Source organism: Budorcas taxicolor, chromosome 22, assembly GCF_023091745.1.
Source record: "Budorcas taxicolor isolate Tak-1 chromosome 22, Takin1.1, whole genome shotgun sequence".
Lineage (NCBI taxonomy): Eukaryota > Metazoa > Chordata > Mammalia > Artiodactyla > Bovidae > Budorcas > Budorcas taxicolor.
The window spans coordinates 62,161,967-62,176,263 of record NC_068931.1 but is presented as its reverse complement, the minus strand read 5'-3'; the positions used below and the strand labels follow the sequence as shown (position 1 = coordinate 62,176,263).

Sequence of the window (14,297 nt, the reverse complement as noted above, 5' to 3'; positions counted from 1 at the left end):
CCTGCGCGCAGGCTGACTTCCGCCAGGCCTCCGCCGGGTTCAGAGACCCGCGTCTCGGCCTCGCGAGGCCCAGGGCGAGGGCGAGACCGCGACAGTCGGGGACGGGGTGGGGCGCGTGCTGATGACGAAAGCGGAAGTTCTGCGGCAGAGGCGGGGCGCGAGCCCGGCGCGGGGGGCTGGGATCGCGGAAGCCCCGTGGGGAGGGTCGGGCGCTGTCTGAGTGCCGGGTGGTTTCCGAACAAGTTCCCGAGCGAGGCGGCCGCGAGGTTCCGAGCCGCTGGCCTGCGTGCGTTCGGGCCGCTTCAGGTGTGAGTCGACGTCGCTCTGTTGCCTGCCTCCGCCCCAGGCCCTCCCCGGGGAGCCGCCTCGGGTCTCCACCATGGCGTCCACCTCGACCAACCTGCAGGTATCCCCGGCGCGAGAGGGTGGTGGGCAGGGAGAGCGGCCGCGGCCGCGCCCCTCGCGGGGCGGGGAGGGCGGTGCCCGCGCCCCGAGCCCGGGGGAGGAGGCCGGCTTTCCGCCTGCTCCCGGGCTCGCCGGAGCTCCCCGCGCTGTAGGACTCCTGACTTTTGTTGAGGCTTTTCTGCCGTGTGTATGTGTAGTCTTTTTCCCTTTTCAAACCAGCCGAGTTTGAACCGAACTGGTTGAAGCTTGAAGGAGAGGCATAGACCCCATCGGTGTAAGGGAGAGAGGAAAGAACGGGACGCACGCAATACACTGCTCTGGATCAGATGGAAATAGGAAGGTTGGAGTCCTCTCCTGGTTCCTCAGGCTGCTGTAGCACATCCTTTCTTTCGAGCTGTCAGATGGGTAGAGTCGTGAGCTCAGAATCTGAGGAGTCCGCGAGTTCCTGGACTCTGCGTTCAGCTGCGCCGTGATGGCTCCCCAAGTGTGGCATGTAAATAAGATCGTGGAGTAGTTTTTAGCTCCTTTGTTACTTCACCTTTCCACCCCTACTGCAGTGAGTTCCATGTTTTATTCGTAAAGCACGTGATCCTAATATTTTAGACAGTTGTTCAACCTCTGTGGAATGCAATTCTTTGAGATGAGACATTTTTTAAACAGTGCCTCCAATCCTGGGGTTTCAGTTCAGTCGCTCAGTCGTGTCCGACTCTGTGTGACCCCATGGACTGCAGCACGCCAGGCCTCCCTGTCCATCACCAACTCCTGGAGTTTTACCTAAACTCATGTCCATTGAGTCGGTGATGCCATCCAACCATCTCATCCTCTGTCGTCCCCTTCTCTCTCCTTCAGTCTTTCCCAGCATTAGGGTCTTTTGCAGTAAGTTGGCTCTTCGCATCAGGTGGCCAAAGTATTGGAGTTTCAGCTTCAACATCAGTCCTTCCAAAGAATATGCAGGACTGATTTCGTTAGGATGGACTGGTTGGATCTCCTTGCAGTCCAAGGGACTCTCGAGAGTCTTCTCCAACACCACAGTTGAGAAGCACCAATATTTCCGCGCTCTTCTTTCTTTATAGTCCAACTCTCACATCCATACGTGACCACTGGAAAAACCATAGCTTTGACTAGACGGACCTTTGTGGGCAAAGTAATGTCTCTGCTTTTTAATATGCTGTCTAGATTGGTCATAGCTTTTCTTCCAAGGATCAAGCATCTTTTAATTTTATGGATGCAGTCACCATCTGCAGTGATTTGGAGCCCCCCAAAATAAAGTCTCTCACTGTTTCCATTGTTTCCGCATCTAGTTGCCATGAAGAGATGGGGCTGGATGTCATGATCTTCGTTTTCTGAATGTTGAGTTTTAAGCCAACTTTTTCACTCTCCTCTTTCACTTTCATCAAGAGGCTCTTTAGTTCCTCTTCACTTTCTGCCATAAGGGTGGTGTCTTCTGCATATCTGAGGTTATTGATCTTTCTCCCAGCAATCTTAATTCCAGCTTGGAATTTTGCATGATGTACTCTGAATGTAAGTTAAATAAGCAGGGCGACAGTATACAGCTTTGACATACTCCTTTCCCAATTTGGAACCAGTCCGTTTTTCCCTGTCCAGTTCTAAGTGGGGTTTAGAATGTGACTTAACCTCAAGGGCCAGTAGGTAAGTTTGGGACAAAAGAGGGGTATGAATACCTGTATTGAATCCTCCTCTTGGTTTAACAGTTGGAAAGGCATCTGTTGAGTACAGGCACCTAGGATAATTAGCAGAGGATCTGCTTAGCCCAGAATGGTTGATCCTGAAGAAAGATCACTGAAAGTAGACCAATTTAAATCGAAATCAAATTTTCACCGGAAAGGGGGTGGAGTGCTTGCTCGGGACTTTTATGTTGAAAATCGACCAAAAAGATTATGAAAATAGATGTTTTGTTTCACAAAATATAATTGCAACTGTGACTTATTTCTTAGAGAATGTCATGTGTTGATTTTTATATGTGCATTTTTGTCAAGATTTCCTTAAACTAAGATGCAACAATAATGTAACCCCATTCAGAAGGAGTCTTTTTGATAAATGTACTTGGCAAAAGTATTGGTCATTTGATAAAAGTATTGTTCCCTTGAGTGTCAAAGGTGATTTCTTTTGAGGTGCCCATCTTGTCTTCATCCTTCTTGGTTTGTCAGTTACCTGCATAGTTTTATTCCACCATCTGTAAAACATGTTTTTATTGAAGTTCGTTGCTGTACAGTTTTATACTGGTTTCAGTTGTACACATAATGATTCCTTTTTCTACAGATTATGCACCACTAAGAGTGTTTACAAGATAATAACCATGACTTCCTGTGCCCAGCTGTTTCCCTGTTGCTCATCCACCTTATGCATAGTCCACCAGCGTTTCATTTGTCAAGAATCTGCATGTGATTTGGGCTTCCTACGATATAATCTGCATCTACTTATCCGTGTTTTTTCTTTTGCAAGATTGCAATTTCATTCTATAATTGTTTGCATTATATTGGAATTGGTCTATGAATGTTCTTCAGTAAATCAGTTTGAGATTGACCTGTCTTAAAGGCATAGTTGCTAGTGTTAAACAGGAAGAGAGAATGAGCTGTATTTTTATCAGTGGTTGGGTCAGGTGCACATTCTCATTCAACCTTTTCAATCTTCTAATGTAGGAAATTTGAGTGAAGAATATTTAACTGACAAATAATTTTCCGATCAAACAAGGCGAAAGTCCCCATGCTGCTGCTGCTGCTAAGTCGCTTCAGTCGTGTCCGACTCTGTGCAACCCCATAGACGGCAGCCCACCAGGCTCCCCCGTCCCTGGGATTCTCCAGGCAAGAACACTGGAGTGGCTTGCCATTTCCTTCTCCAGTGCGTGAAAGTGAAAGTGAAGTCACTCAGTCGTGTCCGACCCTCAGTGACCCCATGGACTACAGCCTTCCAGGCTCCTTCATCCATGGGATTTTCCAGGCAAGAGTACTGGAGTGGGGTGCCATTGCCTTCTCCAAAAGTCCCCATAGCCAGATGCTTATAATCAAATGGAGGAATGCAGATAACTAAAGATCAAAATAAAATAATGTAATGATCCTCTAGTGAGGGAGGGCAGAAAGGAAGGGCTTGTGTAACTCTCTGAGGATAAATGAGAACGGTCCCACAGAGGAGGTGACAGTGAGCTTAGATAAAGTGAGATACTGATACTGTCTGCCCGGTGTTTGGTGGGATCTCACTTAGTCCTCAGAACAGCTCTTCAAGGAGAGTATTACTTCAGTTTCTCAGTATAAGAATCCAGGGCTTATTAAGGCTATGATTTACCCAGAGACATACAGTTTGTTTGTTGAAGGTAGTTTTGAATCCAGGCCTATCTGCTTATATGTTGGTGCTTTTTCACAATAAAATCATGCTTTCTTGGACAGGAGAGTAGGAGGCATTCCAGGTAGAGAAAATGAACTTATGCCTTAGTCTAGAAGTGTAATAGACCTCGGAGAGAGTCGGTAGAAACTGCAAGTTCATTGTGCATAGAACTCACGTTTCCTCAGTCCGGAATGTTTGTTTTTAAGAGTGTCTACATGTTGGGGCATCATAAAAGAAATATATCATCCTTGATTTCCAAGGGGTTATATGCTGATGTGAAAACAGACATAAAGTGACTTGGGGTATTTTGTGACCTTTAGAAGCATGTGCAGGGGGCAGTGGAAATTTAGAGCACACATGGTTAGGTCTCCTAGGCTTGCTGGGGAGGGCTTCCAGCAGGACCACAGTGACTGTGCTGAGTCCTGGAGAAGCTGGAGTACAGGGAGACGCTGGGCACGGTGTCCCGGGCGGGCCGCAGGCTGCACACGCAGGCGCGGAGCCTGAGCCACCTGGGTTGGCCCAGTAGTCTGGCATGACGGGCCGGAGTGTGCAGGAAGAGGTCGCTCCTAGGTCGGCCACGTCCTGAGCAGCAGTGCGCACATGGGTGATCGGCCCCGTCCTGCTCCACACATGGAGTCAAGAGAAGCAGGAAGCTCCAGTTTTTGTTCTAGAACAAAACCATTGTGTGTGTACAGGGACAGCTTGACAGGTGGCAGGCCTGGAAGCACTGAAACCAGTTAGGAGGCAGGCTCTGTCTCTGCGATGGGAGGTGGCGAGGGCCAGAGTGGTGCAGTAGCTGTGAGAATCAGGGCAGGCCTGGCGAGAGACGGACTGAAGAGGAAGGGGAGTTGGGCGCGGCTCTCCACTTAACGAGCGAGCTTCTCCCAGATTCCTTGTTGGGGGTCTGAGTGGGTTGGTTCTGGGATTACTGGAAGACGGGGCATCTTTGGGGCCGGACAGGTCCTGAACTTTTGGAGCTTGAAGTGCTTGTGGGGACAGTCGGGTGGAGATGTCCACTGAGCAGTTGGGTTCGTGTGTGTAGAACTTAGACTGGTTGGGGATAAGGATTTGGGGGTTCCTAGCACACAGATGGTAACAGAGGTTGGGGCAGCTTGGAGTTTATGGCATGAGAGGAACAGGAACCAAGGCACAAACCGAGTGGAATAGCAGCGTTAGGAGAGAGAAGGGAGCCCGAGAAGGAGTGGTGACGTAGCCGAGAGTGACACCTGGGAGGACAGAGGAGGCCGCCTCGGGGGTCTGTCTGACGAGGGCTCACCTGGTCACCCAGAACCCAGCGAGTGAGAGCTCGGCCCATCAGGGAGCAGGAAGACGACAGTGGGAGGAACCGGGAAACCGAGATGCACGCAGGGTCCTCCTTGGGACTTGGCTGTGGAGGTGAAGAGACAGGTAAGTTGTTAGTTACATGGAACCTTAGAATTAGGGAGAGGTGGTGTGTTTTGTTGGTGTTTTGTAGCTGTGAGTCTAAGATAGGACTTACATACATTTTTATGCTAAGGATTGCTCTCTTTAAAAGGGGGAAAGTTAGGTTGGGGAGGACAGTTGCGCTGATATAATTGAGGGGAATAACTGTCAGAGGCCGAAGCTGGGGGAGGTTCCAGAGCACTGGGGAAAAATCAGTCTTGAAAGACGGGGGCTGGGCCAACTTTCCTCTTGAGGAGGTGGTTCTGGAATTTTCCCAGGGTTGTCTCGCATGCGCGTGTTGTGGTCTCCTACCTTGAAAAGGACGGTCCCAGGAGTCCCCGGCCTCTGTAGCTCCACGTCGATGACTGGATCCGGGCTGACCCCAGCGTCCAGTCAGTCTCCTGCTAGACTCCGGAAAATAAAAGAGCTGTTGCCGCCGACGTGACTCCTGTCCTCGGGAAGCTTGTGTTCTGGGAGGAGAGGACAGGCCAAAACCAAACCGACCTGCACAGAAAGAAGCTGCTGGGAGCATTTTAAACAGAAGAGTGCTGTGTTTGCAAATTGAATTAATTTGGGAATCATTAGCCTAAAGATAATCAGTTTTAATCATTGAGAACAGCTCACTCCGGGAGGTAGTAAGCAGAAGCCCCACCCAAGCCCAGAGGAACCTTACTATCTTTCAGTGTCAAGAAGAAGACAGTGTTACAAGAAGAATCAGCAAAGGAAACTGAGCAGGATCTGTCAGAGAGGTAGGAGGACAGCGTAATATTGTCTTGTAGAACATTGTCGAGGGATCACGATGAAGACAGAGCTGGCCTTTGGATCTGGCTTCACAGAGAACCTTGATATGAGCAGTGTTATTGATGAGATAAGGGACAGGAGCCCAGATAGCCGAAGGGCATGCAGCAAGAAGGAACTGGAGAGAGTAGAGGCTGCTTTGGTGAAGTTTGGGTTCTAAACAGTAGCAGAGAAACAACCAAGCTGAAGGGGGTATTAGTGTCAGGGCTCTCTAAAGGAGGTTTGTTGTCAGGCACACGGAAATATCTGGTGGAGAGAAGATGTCAGAGATGACAGGTGGAAGCCCCCGTCCTGGTGGAGGTTCTCCGTATGGAAGGAGACGGTCAGTGAGTGAGTGTGCCAGGGTGTGAAGGAATAAGCGCAGGACAGGTGGAGAGCTAAGCGTGAGGATGGGGTGCAGCCTTTGAATGGAGCCTCCCTGAGGACGGGCTTCCCTGGTGGTTCAGCTGGTAAAGAATCCGCCTGCAGTGCGTGAGACCTGGGTTTGATCCCTGGATTAGGAAGATGCCCTGGAGAAGGGACAGGCTCCCCACTCCAGTATTCTGGCCTGGAGAATTCCATGGACTGTATAGTCCATGGGGTCTCAAAGAGTTGGACACGACTGAATGACTTTCACTTTCTCTGGGAACTGATATTTGAACTACGACCTGAGGGAAGAGCGTCCTCAGCAGACGGACCCGGGTGCACAGGGACCACAGGGTTTCAGCTGAGACCCAGACAGAGCCAGGCTGGCGCAGAGCACGACCCAGCACTGGGGACTGATTGTCTCCAGGGGAAACGGCCAAAGGATGCCCCTCCCTGGTGCTGTACGGGCTTCAGCATCACGTGTAGAGCAGGCTGACCGCTAGGAGGAGGCTAGGCAGTAAGTCTGACAAAAGCAGTAGAGGACCGAGCTAGCGTGGCAGCGATTTTAACTTTGTCTCAAATGCAAAGTGCTAACAGGGATGAGGATGCAGTGAGGCGCTCAGCAGGAGCAACAGAGGTGCGTCTTCAGATCCTCGTCTCTGAGTGAAAGTGAGACTCTTGCTGTCCAATGTGGCTGCTGCCTGTGGCAATTCACATGTCACTTAAATTTAAAACTCACTTTTCAGTCACATTAGCCAAAAGTTTCAAGAGCTATATTTTCCTGTACTGGACAATGCAAATACAGAGGTGTACCTCATCAGAAAAAGTTACCATATATGGACCTAGATTATTAAGTCCTGACTATGCAGGTTTCAGCTGGTGTCATTCTGGCCCTAAAAGAGGGCTGACTGATGCGTCCACCCTTTATATCCTGCTGGGCTGACCAGACTTGCAAATTAAGCTTCGAGTTCAACAATCTGAACTTTGAAGCATGTACTGCTGCTGCTAAGTCACTTCAGTCGTGTCCGACTCTGTGCAACCCCACAGACGGCAGCCCATCAGACTGTTCCATCCCTGGCATTCTCCAGGCAAGAACACTGGAGTGGGGTGCCATTTCCTCCAGTGCATGAAAGTGAAAAGTGAAAGTGAAGCCGCTCAGTCGTGTCTGACTGTTAGCGGCCCCATGGACTGCAGCCCGCCAGGCTCCTCCGTCCCTGGGATTCTCCAGGCGAGAGCACTGGAGTGGGTGCCACTGCCTTCTCCGCTACGTGTACTGCTACGTTTGATCAACTCTAAAACACACCATTTATTTTTCTTCCCTCCTGCTACAGCAGCTGGAAGGCCTGTCCCTCCCATTTATCCCACCTATATGCAGTCCATGAGCAACTGCTTCCAAACATACTGTTTATAGCACATGGTTCGTTTCTGCATTATATGGATGATTTCTTAGTTGTATCCTCATTTTCGGTGTAGCATGACCATGATCACTTTTTCTGCTGGCTCTTATTTCTGTTGAATGCAGTTTTCCTATCTAAGTTAATCCAGGCGGAATGTCTCGGTGAGCATGCTTTTCTTTATCTGCATGTGTGTGCATAGTTTAGAATATAAAAGGTAGCTTTCTTGGTGGAAGCCTCGGTCTCAGATGATCATAGACCCACGTGCAGCTGCGAGGAAGAGGAGAGCCTGTGTAGCCGTCTCCCCGTGCCCCCAGTAGCCTGGGTGTTGGCCTCGGCACATTCCACTGTGTTACTCAGATTTCCCCAGTTTTACTTCGTGTGTCTTTCAGAGTTCTGACACACGAGTTAATTCTTGAATCCCCATCCCACAGTCGTGATACAGAAGAGTTCTGTCCACAGGGATCTCTCCTGCTGCCCTTTTATAACCACAGCCCCTTCTCTTTCTCTTCTCCCTGCATCCCTGCCTCCTGACGATGCTTACCTGGTTTTGTCATTTGAGGTTATATGAATGGAATCGTGTAGTAGGTAACTTTTCGGGATTGGTTCTTTTCACTTAGCATACTTGTTCCAAGATTCATCCAAGCTGTGTATATCAGTAGTCCATTCCTTTTTGTTACTGAGCAGTACTTACTCCCTGCTGTGGACGTACCAGAGCTTAGCCATGCAGCCTTTGAAGGACATCCAGAACGTTCAAGTACCATTTTTTGTGTGAACATAGTCTTCCTCTCTCCGGGATTACCGTCCAGGAGTGCAGTTGCTGGTTCATATGGTAGTTACCTGTTTAAATTTGTAAAGAATAAAAACCTCTATTTCTCAGAGCGACTGCACCGTTTTACGTCCCAGCAGTGTAGAAGCGACTCCCTTTGCGTGCTCATTGCCGTGTGGTGGTGTCGCCGCTGTTTCTTTCAGCCGTTCTGGCGCGCGCTCCGTGCTGCCGCCCCGTGGCGTTCAGTCTGCGTGTCCCTCGCGGCTGGCGGTGTTGCGCGCCTCTCACGCGCTTAGTCGCCGCCTGTGTGTCCTCTGTGGTGAGACGTCTGTATATGTCTCCAGCTTGTTTGCTACTTCGGCTGTTTTTAAACTGTTGGTTTCTGAGAGTTCTTTCTATATTCTGAGTACTGGTCCTTTCCCTAATATGTGGTTTGCAAACATCTCCCAGTCTAACTTGTCATTTCATCCTTTTAATAGGATATTTTGTAAACCAAAGGTTTTTCATGAGGCCCAGTTTATGATTTCCCCCCCCCCCCGCCCCCGCCTTGAGGTGTGATTGGTGGGTGGCGTTGCGTTAGCGTCCCGCCCCTTGAGGTGTGATTGGTGGATGGTGTGGTATTAGCGTTCCCCACCCCCCCCACCTTGAGGTGTGATTGGTGGATGGCGTTGCGTTAGCGTCCCGCCCCTTGAGGTGTGATTGGTGGGTGGCATGCTATTAGTGTTTCCCCCGCCCCCGCCTTGAGGTGTGATTGGTGGATGGCGTTGCGTTAGCGTCCCGCCCCTTGAGGTGTGATTGGTGGGTGGCATGCTATTAGTGTTTCCCCCGCCCCCGCCTTGAGGTGTGATTGGTGGGTGGCGTGGTATTAGCGTCAGGTGTGCGGCGTGGTTCGCTGTTTGTGTGCCCTGTGAGAGGGTCCCCACCGCGAGTCTAGTTAGCATCTGCCACCACGCTCAGTTCCAGAATTTTTCCCCGGGGTAGGAGCTCTCTGGTAGTAGCCATTCGGACGGCTGTGAGGTGACATCCGGCCATTTTGATCCGCGTTTCCCTGACAATGGGCACTCTTGTGCGCCTCTGCATGTACCTGCTGGCCATCTGTATGTCTTCTTTGGAAGAATGTCTGTTCAGATCCTCTGCCCATTTTTTTGGTCAAATTGTTTTGATTTTCGCTATTGGTTTGCCTTCCTGACACTAACCCCTTGTCAGACATACGTGGTTTGTAAGTATTTTCTCCCTTTCAGTTGGTCACCTGTTCTGTTCTTTCTGTTGATTAGTTTCTTTGCTGTTCAGAGCTTTTTTTGGTTGATGTAGTCGCACTTACTTAGTTTTGCTTTTGTTGCCTTTATGGTGTCAAATCCAAAATATCGTCACCAAGACCAGTGCCAGGGAGCTTCTCACTTGTGTTTTCTTCTGGGAGATTTGTGGTTTTAGGTCTTATGTTCGGATCTTTAATGCATTTTGAGCTAATACCTGTATATGGTGTAAGATAATGCTTATTTTCATTCTTTTGCATATGACTGTCCAGTTTTCCCAGCATCATTTATTGGAGAGACTATCCTTTCCCTCCCCTGTGTGTTTTGCTTCCTTACAGTAAATTAATTGGCAGTGTATGTGTTGGTTGATGCCTGGTCTCTCTCTTCTGGTCCATTGATCAGTGCGTCTGTTTTTATTTTTTTCTTTTCATACATTGTGTTTCGGTGTCAAGTCTGAGAACCCTTTGCCTAGCCCTTGAGGGTGAAGATAGCTTTGTTTTGTCTGAAGATTTTATGGTTTAAGTCCATGATCCATTTTGAGTTAGTTTTTGTACAAAGTGCAGGGTTTGGTTTGGGATTTCTCCTCTCTTTTATTTCGGCTCATGGATGTTCAGTTGCTCTGTAGTTGGTTCTGAGGCCTGTCTCTCTGCCCTTAGCCTGCCTTTCTGTGTCTTTGTCAGAGTTCAGTTAGAGGTGTTGGTATGGATCTAATTCCGGTAGTTGTTTGTTGTTTTTTTAATGCTACACAAAGTTGCCTGTTTCATTATAGAATTTTTAAAGTTTCCAGGTCTTGTTTTATTTGTTAAGATTACCCTGGTTACTCTTTGCTCACTGAACCTTTTAGTTAGTTACAGAGTTAAAAGATTTGGGTACTTTTCAGACTCTTGGTATTTCATTGCTCTGTTGCTTCTGAAGGGCTTTTCCCCCATTTAAATTTTACTACTGTCATATGCTTTAGACATAAGAGCATTTGATTTTTGAGAATTTCCATCAATGCTTTTAAGTTGAGTTTTCATCTTACTCTATTATTCCTTACTAGCCCTGAGCTTGACTTTTGTTGAGTGAAAAATTAGGACATCAGCCCTGGGATTTCTTTGGAAGGAATGATGCTAAAGCTGAAACTCTAGTACTTTGGCCACCTCATGTGAAGAGTTGACTCGTTGGAAAAGACCCTAATGCTGGGAGGGATTGGGGGCAGGAGGAGAAGGGGACGACCGAAGATGAGATGGCTGGATGGCATCACTGACTTGATGGACCTGAGTCTGAGTGAACTCCAGGAGTTGGTGATGGACAGGGAGGCCCCGTGTGCTGCAGTTCATGGGGTCGCCAAGAGTCAGACACGACTGAGCGACGGAACTGAACTGAACTGAACTGAAAGTAGTGTTCAGACATCGTTTACCTGTGTAACAAACGTAACTTGCATTTTATAAATAGTTACCATTTATAACGTAATGCAGTCGTAATGTAGGGAAAAAAAGATGTGCCTTAAATTTGCTTTTATTTTTAAAGAAAGCTTTCAGTATGATGATTGACTTCTCAGTTATCCTGTGCTTTGATTTTGATGGTGTGGTTTTTGTCTCCCTTCACACAGAAAGCCATAGATCTTGCTAGCAAAGCAGCCCAGGAAGACAAGGCCGGAAACTACGAGGAAGCCCTTCAGCTCTACCAACATGCTGTGCAGTATTTTCTCCACGTGGTGAAATGTAAGGCCATCGTTTGTTTTGTTGTTTTAAAACCAATAAAATAGAAAAGATTATTCATTTCTGTTCCAAGAAACAGAAAAGATTATCCTATTTCATTTATAAACATTGAAATACAATCGTAGAAGACTATAAAACATCAATCTGCAAAGAAGTCCCTCCAGCCTCTTGGTAGTTCCTGAGTCCCCAGCCAGCAAGTGTGTTTAACTGCCGCACTCAACACTGTGAGCACCTGAACACACTAAAGTGCTGTCAGCCGATGAGGAAGGGCTTATCTTGCTGCTAATGCACCCGGGTCTGTAATCTGGACTTACTCATTTTCTAAACGTCTCTTTGAAAATAATGTTTTAAAAAGAGGTTGGGAGACGTTTTATTTGTGTAGGTCCAAATTTGTGTTCAGTGTTAACACCACCGCCAACACCCCACGCCCCCCACCCCCCACCCCCACCAGTCCCCAGCACTGTTCTAGACGGTGGGATACAGCAGTAAGGAAGAAACAGAGAAAAGAAAAACCTTTGAAACCTAATGCTGAACGTATGTGAAATAAGACGTTAAAAAAGTGTCTTTCTGTCTGTTACTGTTTTAAATCAAAATTTTAGCAGTTGGGTAATTAAGGATTTTCTTCTGAGCTTCCCTCTTTAATTCTGAGGTTTTTCTGTCAAATTAAAGTGAAACTAAGAATGAGTCATTACCTGATAAGATGGATAGGGCTAATCCCATGAACTGCATATATTGCTGAAGTCTCCTTTCAAACAGCCCTCACTGGGGCCTTTTTGTAATAAAATTACTGTATTGGTGGTACATATAATATCTGGGATTTCTGTCACTGTTTATATTCTGAAATAAAGCTTACGTAGGCGTTAGTGGAAATGGTTAATATTGCTTCGCTTTTGTCTTATAATTGGTTTTGTGTGAGATAAGCAGCTTTCAACTGTCTGCAAAGAATGTAAGGGAAGAGTGTGAGTCCCACAGGATATTACAGGATTTCTGCTTATTCTTTAACATAAACCTAAAGTATACTAGTGTCTCGCTCAGAACTTTTTCTGACTCGTACTCACTGTTGAACCCTGCCGGAGGAAGAATCAGAAGAGACTGATCATCATTTGGTTACAATGAACCAGAGATGATCTTTTCTCTCTCCTCCAATATAGATTTTCCTTGTTGGAAAAGTGTGTCTAAGAGTTTAAACCTGTCTGTAAAGAATACTAAAGGAAAGAATCTCTTGCGTTTCCCTTCACTAGATGAAGCACAAGGTGATAGAGCCAAGCAGAGTATCAGGGCGAAGTGTACGGAGTACCTTGACAGAGCGGAGAAGCTGAAGGAGTACCTGAAGAAGAGAGAGAAGAAGCCCCAGAAGCCGGTGAAGGAGGGGCAGCCGGCCCCCGCCGACGAGAAGGGGTATGCGTCTCAGAGCGAATCCCAAGAGTGCAGGAGTCTGTGAAGGAAATAACTATAGGCTTTAGCAAAGCGTGGCTGCTGGGCCAGGTCTGACCCACTGCCCGCTTTCCAGTGCTGTGTGGGGAGACAGCCTCCTCCCTTCAGTTCCCTGCTGTCTGTGCCTCCTTTTGTGTCAGGACTGCAAAGCTGAGCGGCTGTGACAAAGGACCGTGTGGCCCACAAAGCCTGAGACGTCGACGGTCTGATTCTGCACAGAAAGACGTTTTCGAGCCCCCAGTTTGCCAAGCTCAGGAGGTGATAGCCGTCAAATCGCCTCCTTGACTGGCTGGTAGCAGAAGCGCTTAGCAGGGATGCTGCCAGTTCTTTCCCTCTGGGCATCGTATGATGAGGCTTAAAATTGTCGGAGTGGAGCACAGGCTCCTGAGATCATCCCTCTGCTCACCAGGGGTCCCTCGAAGGCAGTGCTTGGGGGCCTGTGGCTACTCCCATAGGCAACTGTAAGATCTAAGAGTTGACAGGCTCCTTCGGACTATGTGGGAGAGTTGGAAGAAACTTTTAGTAGACTCAGGATTTTTATATTCTCTGTTCAAGACATGGTCAGAGAACCAGGAGCTCCTGTGACATCCTAAGAATATTTTATCTTCTCACAGCTCTAGCATTGGCAGGACAAAAATGAGACCCTCGCTGACCTCATAGCTTACCGAATTTCAAAATCAGTTGAACTTCACTGATTTTCTTATGTGAAAATCAGGGCATCTCTTGTAAGTTGAAATGAAACTGCTGGGAAGGATCAGTTGACCTCAGGTCGGTGGGCCCTCAGATCTCACCGAGGCCCCCTTGGCAGCAGAAGCGCCCCCTCCCCTGCGGGCTGAGGCCCTCCTGCTCACGCTTGGAGAGCCTGTGGTGTCCCTGCTGAGGTGACACCCTGGTTCTGTAGTGGACGGCAGGACCCGCTTTAAACTGAGACGGGGTAAAGCAGAGAAGCCATTACTTCCTGGTAACAGAGGTACAGAATACACGGAGATGAAGCACAGAGGCTCACGGCCCCCGGTCCCCACTGCGGTGTCTCGGGGCTGAGAGGCTGGTGTGCTTCCCGGAGGGAGCGCTCACTGCGCGGGGTCTCGCTGCCTCTGGAAGAGCTCGCTGCAAAACCGGCGCTGAAGGCTGTTTTTGTTGTTTGCCTTTCCTCGTAAAAGCAGCAGTCCTCTTTGGCTGTCTTGCAGTTAGTGAAAATAGGTACTGATATAGGTCTTTTGTGGAAGCACAGTGTCATGAAGCACCTTTGGGAGACCTGTAGCGTGTTCCCTTACAGAATCCGAGGGCCAGGGAGACAGGTTTGGATTCCATATGGCTAGGGGCCCAGGAATGGCGGGTTTTCTTTAACCGAGTACTGTCTGTTGTACAAGAAAGCGTGGTAGAAAGAGGTTAGAGAGTTGGTAGACCCCCAACTCTAAAGTCAAGGTGAGTCAGTTTG

The 14,297-nt window shown here is 48.4% G+C and overlaps 1 protein-coding gene across 1 annotated transcript in view; it reads left to right on the top strand.

The window, feature by feature from the left end:
- The first annotated feature begins 205 nt into the window (after nucleotides 1-205).
- The window catches only part of VPS4B (vacuolar protein sorting 4 homolog B), a 32,190-nt gene continuing 18,098 nt past the window's right edge, over nucleotides 206-14,297 (top strand). Inside the window, exons 1-3 of the mRNA XM_052660412.1 lie at nucleotides 206-406; nucleotides 11,317-11,428; nucleotides 12,667-12,823. Coding sequence (XP_052516372.1) covers nucleotides 380-406; nucleotides 11,317-11,428; nucleotides 12,667-12,823 — 296 coding nt within the window. The 5' untranslated portion in view covers nucleotides 206-379. The remainder of the gene's footprint in view (nucleotides 407-11,316; nucleotides 11,429-12,666; nucleotides 12,824-14,297) is intronic.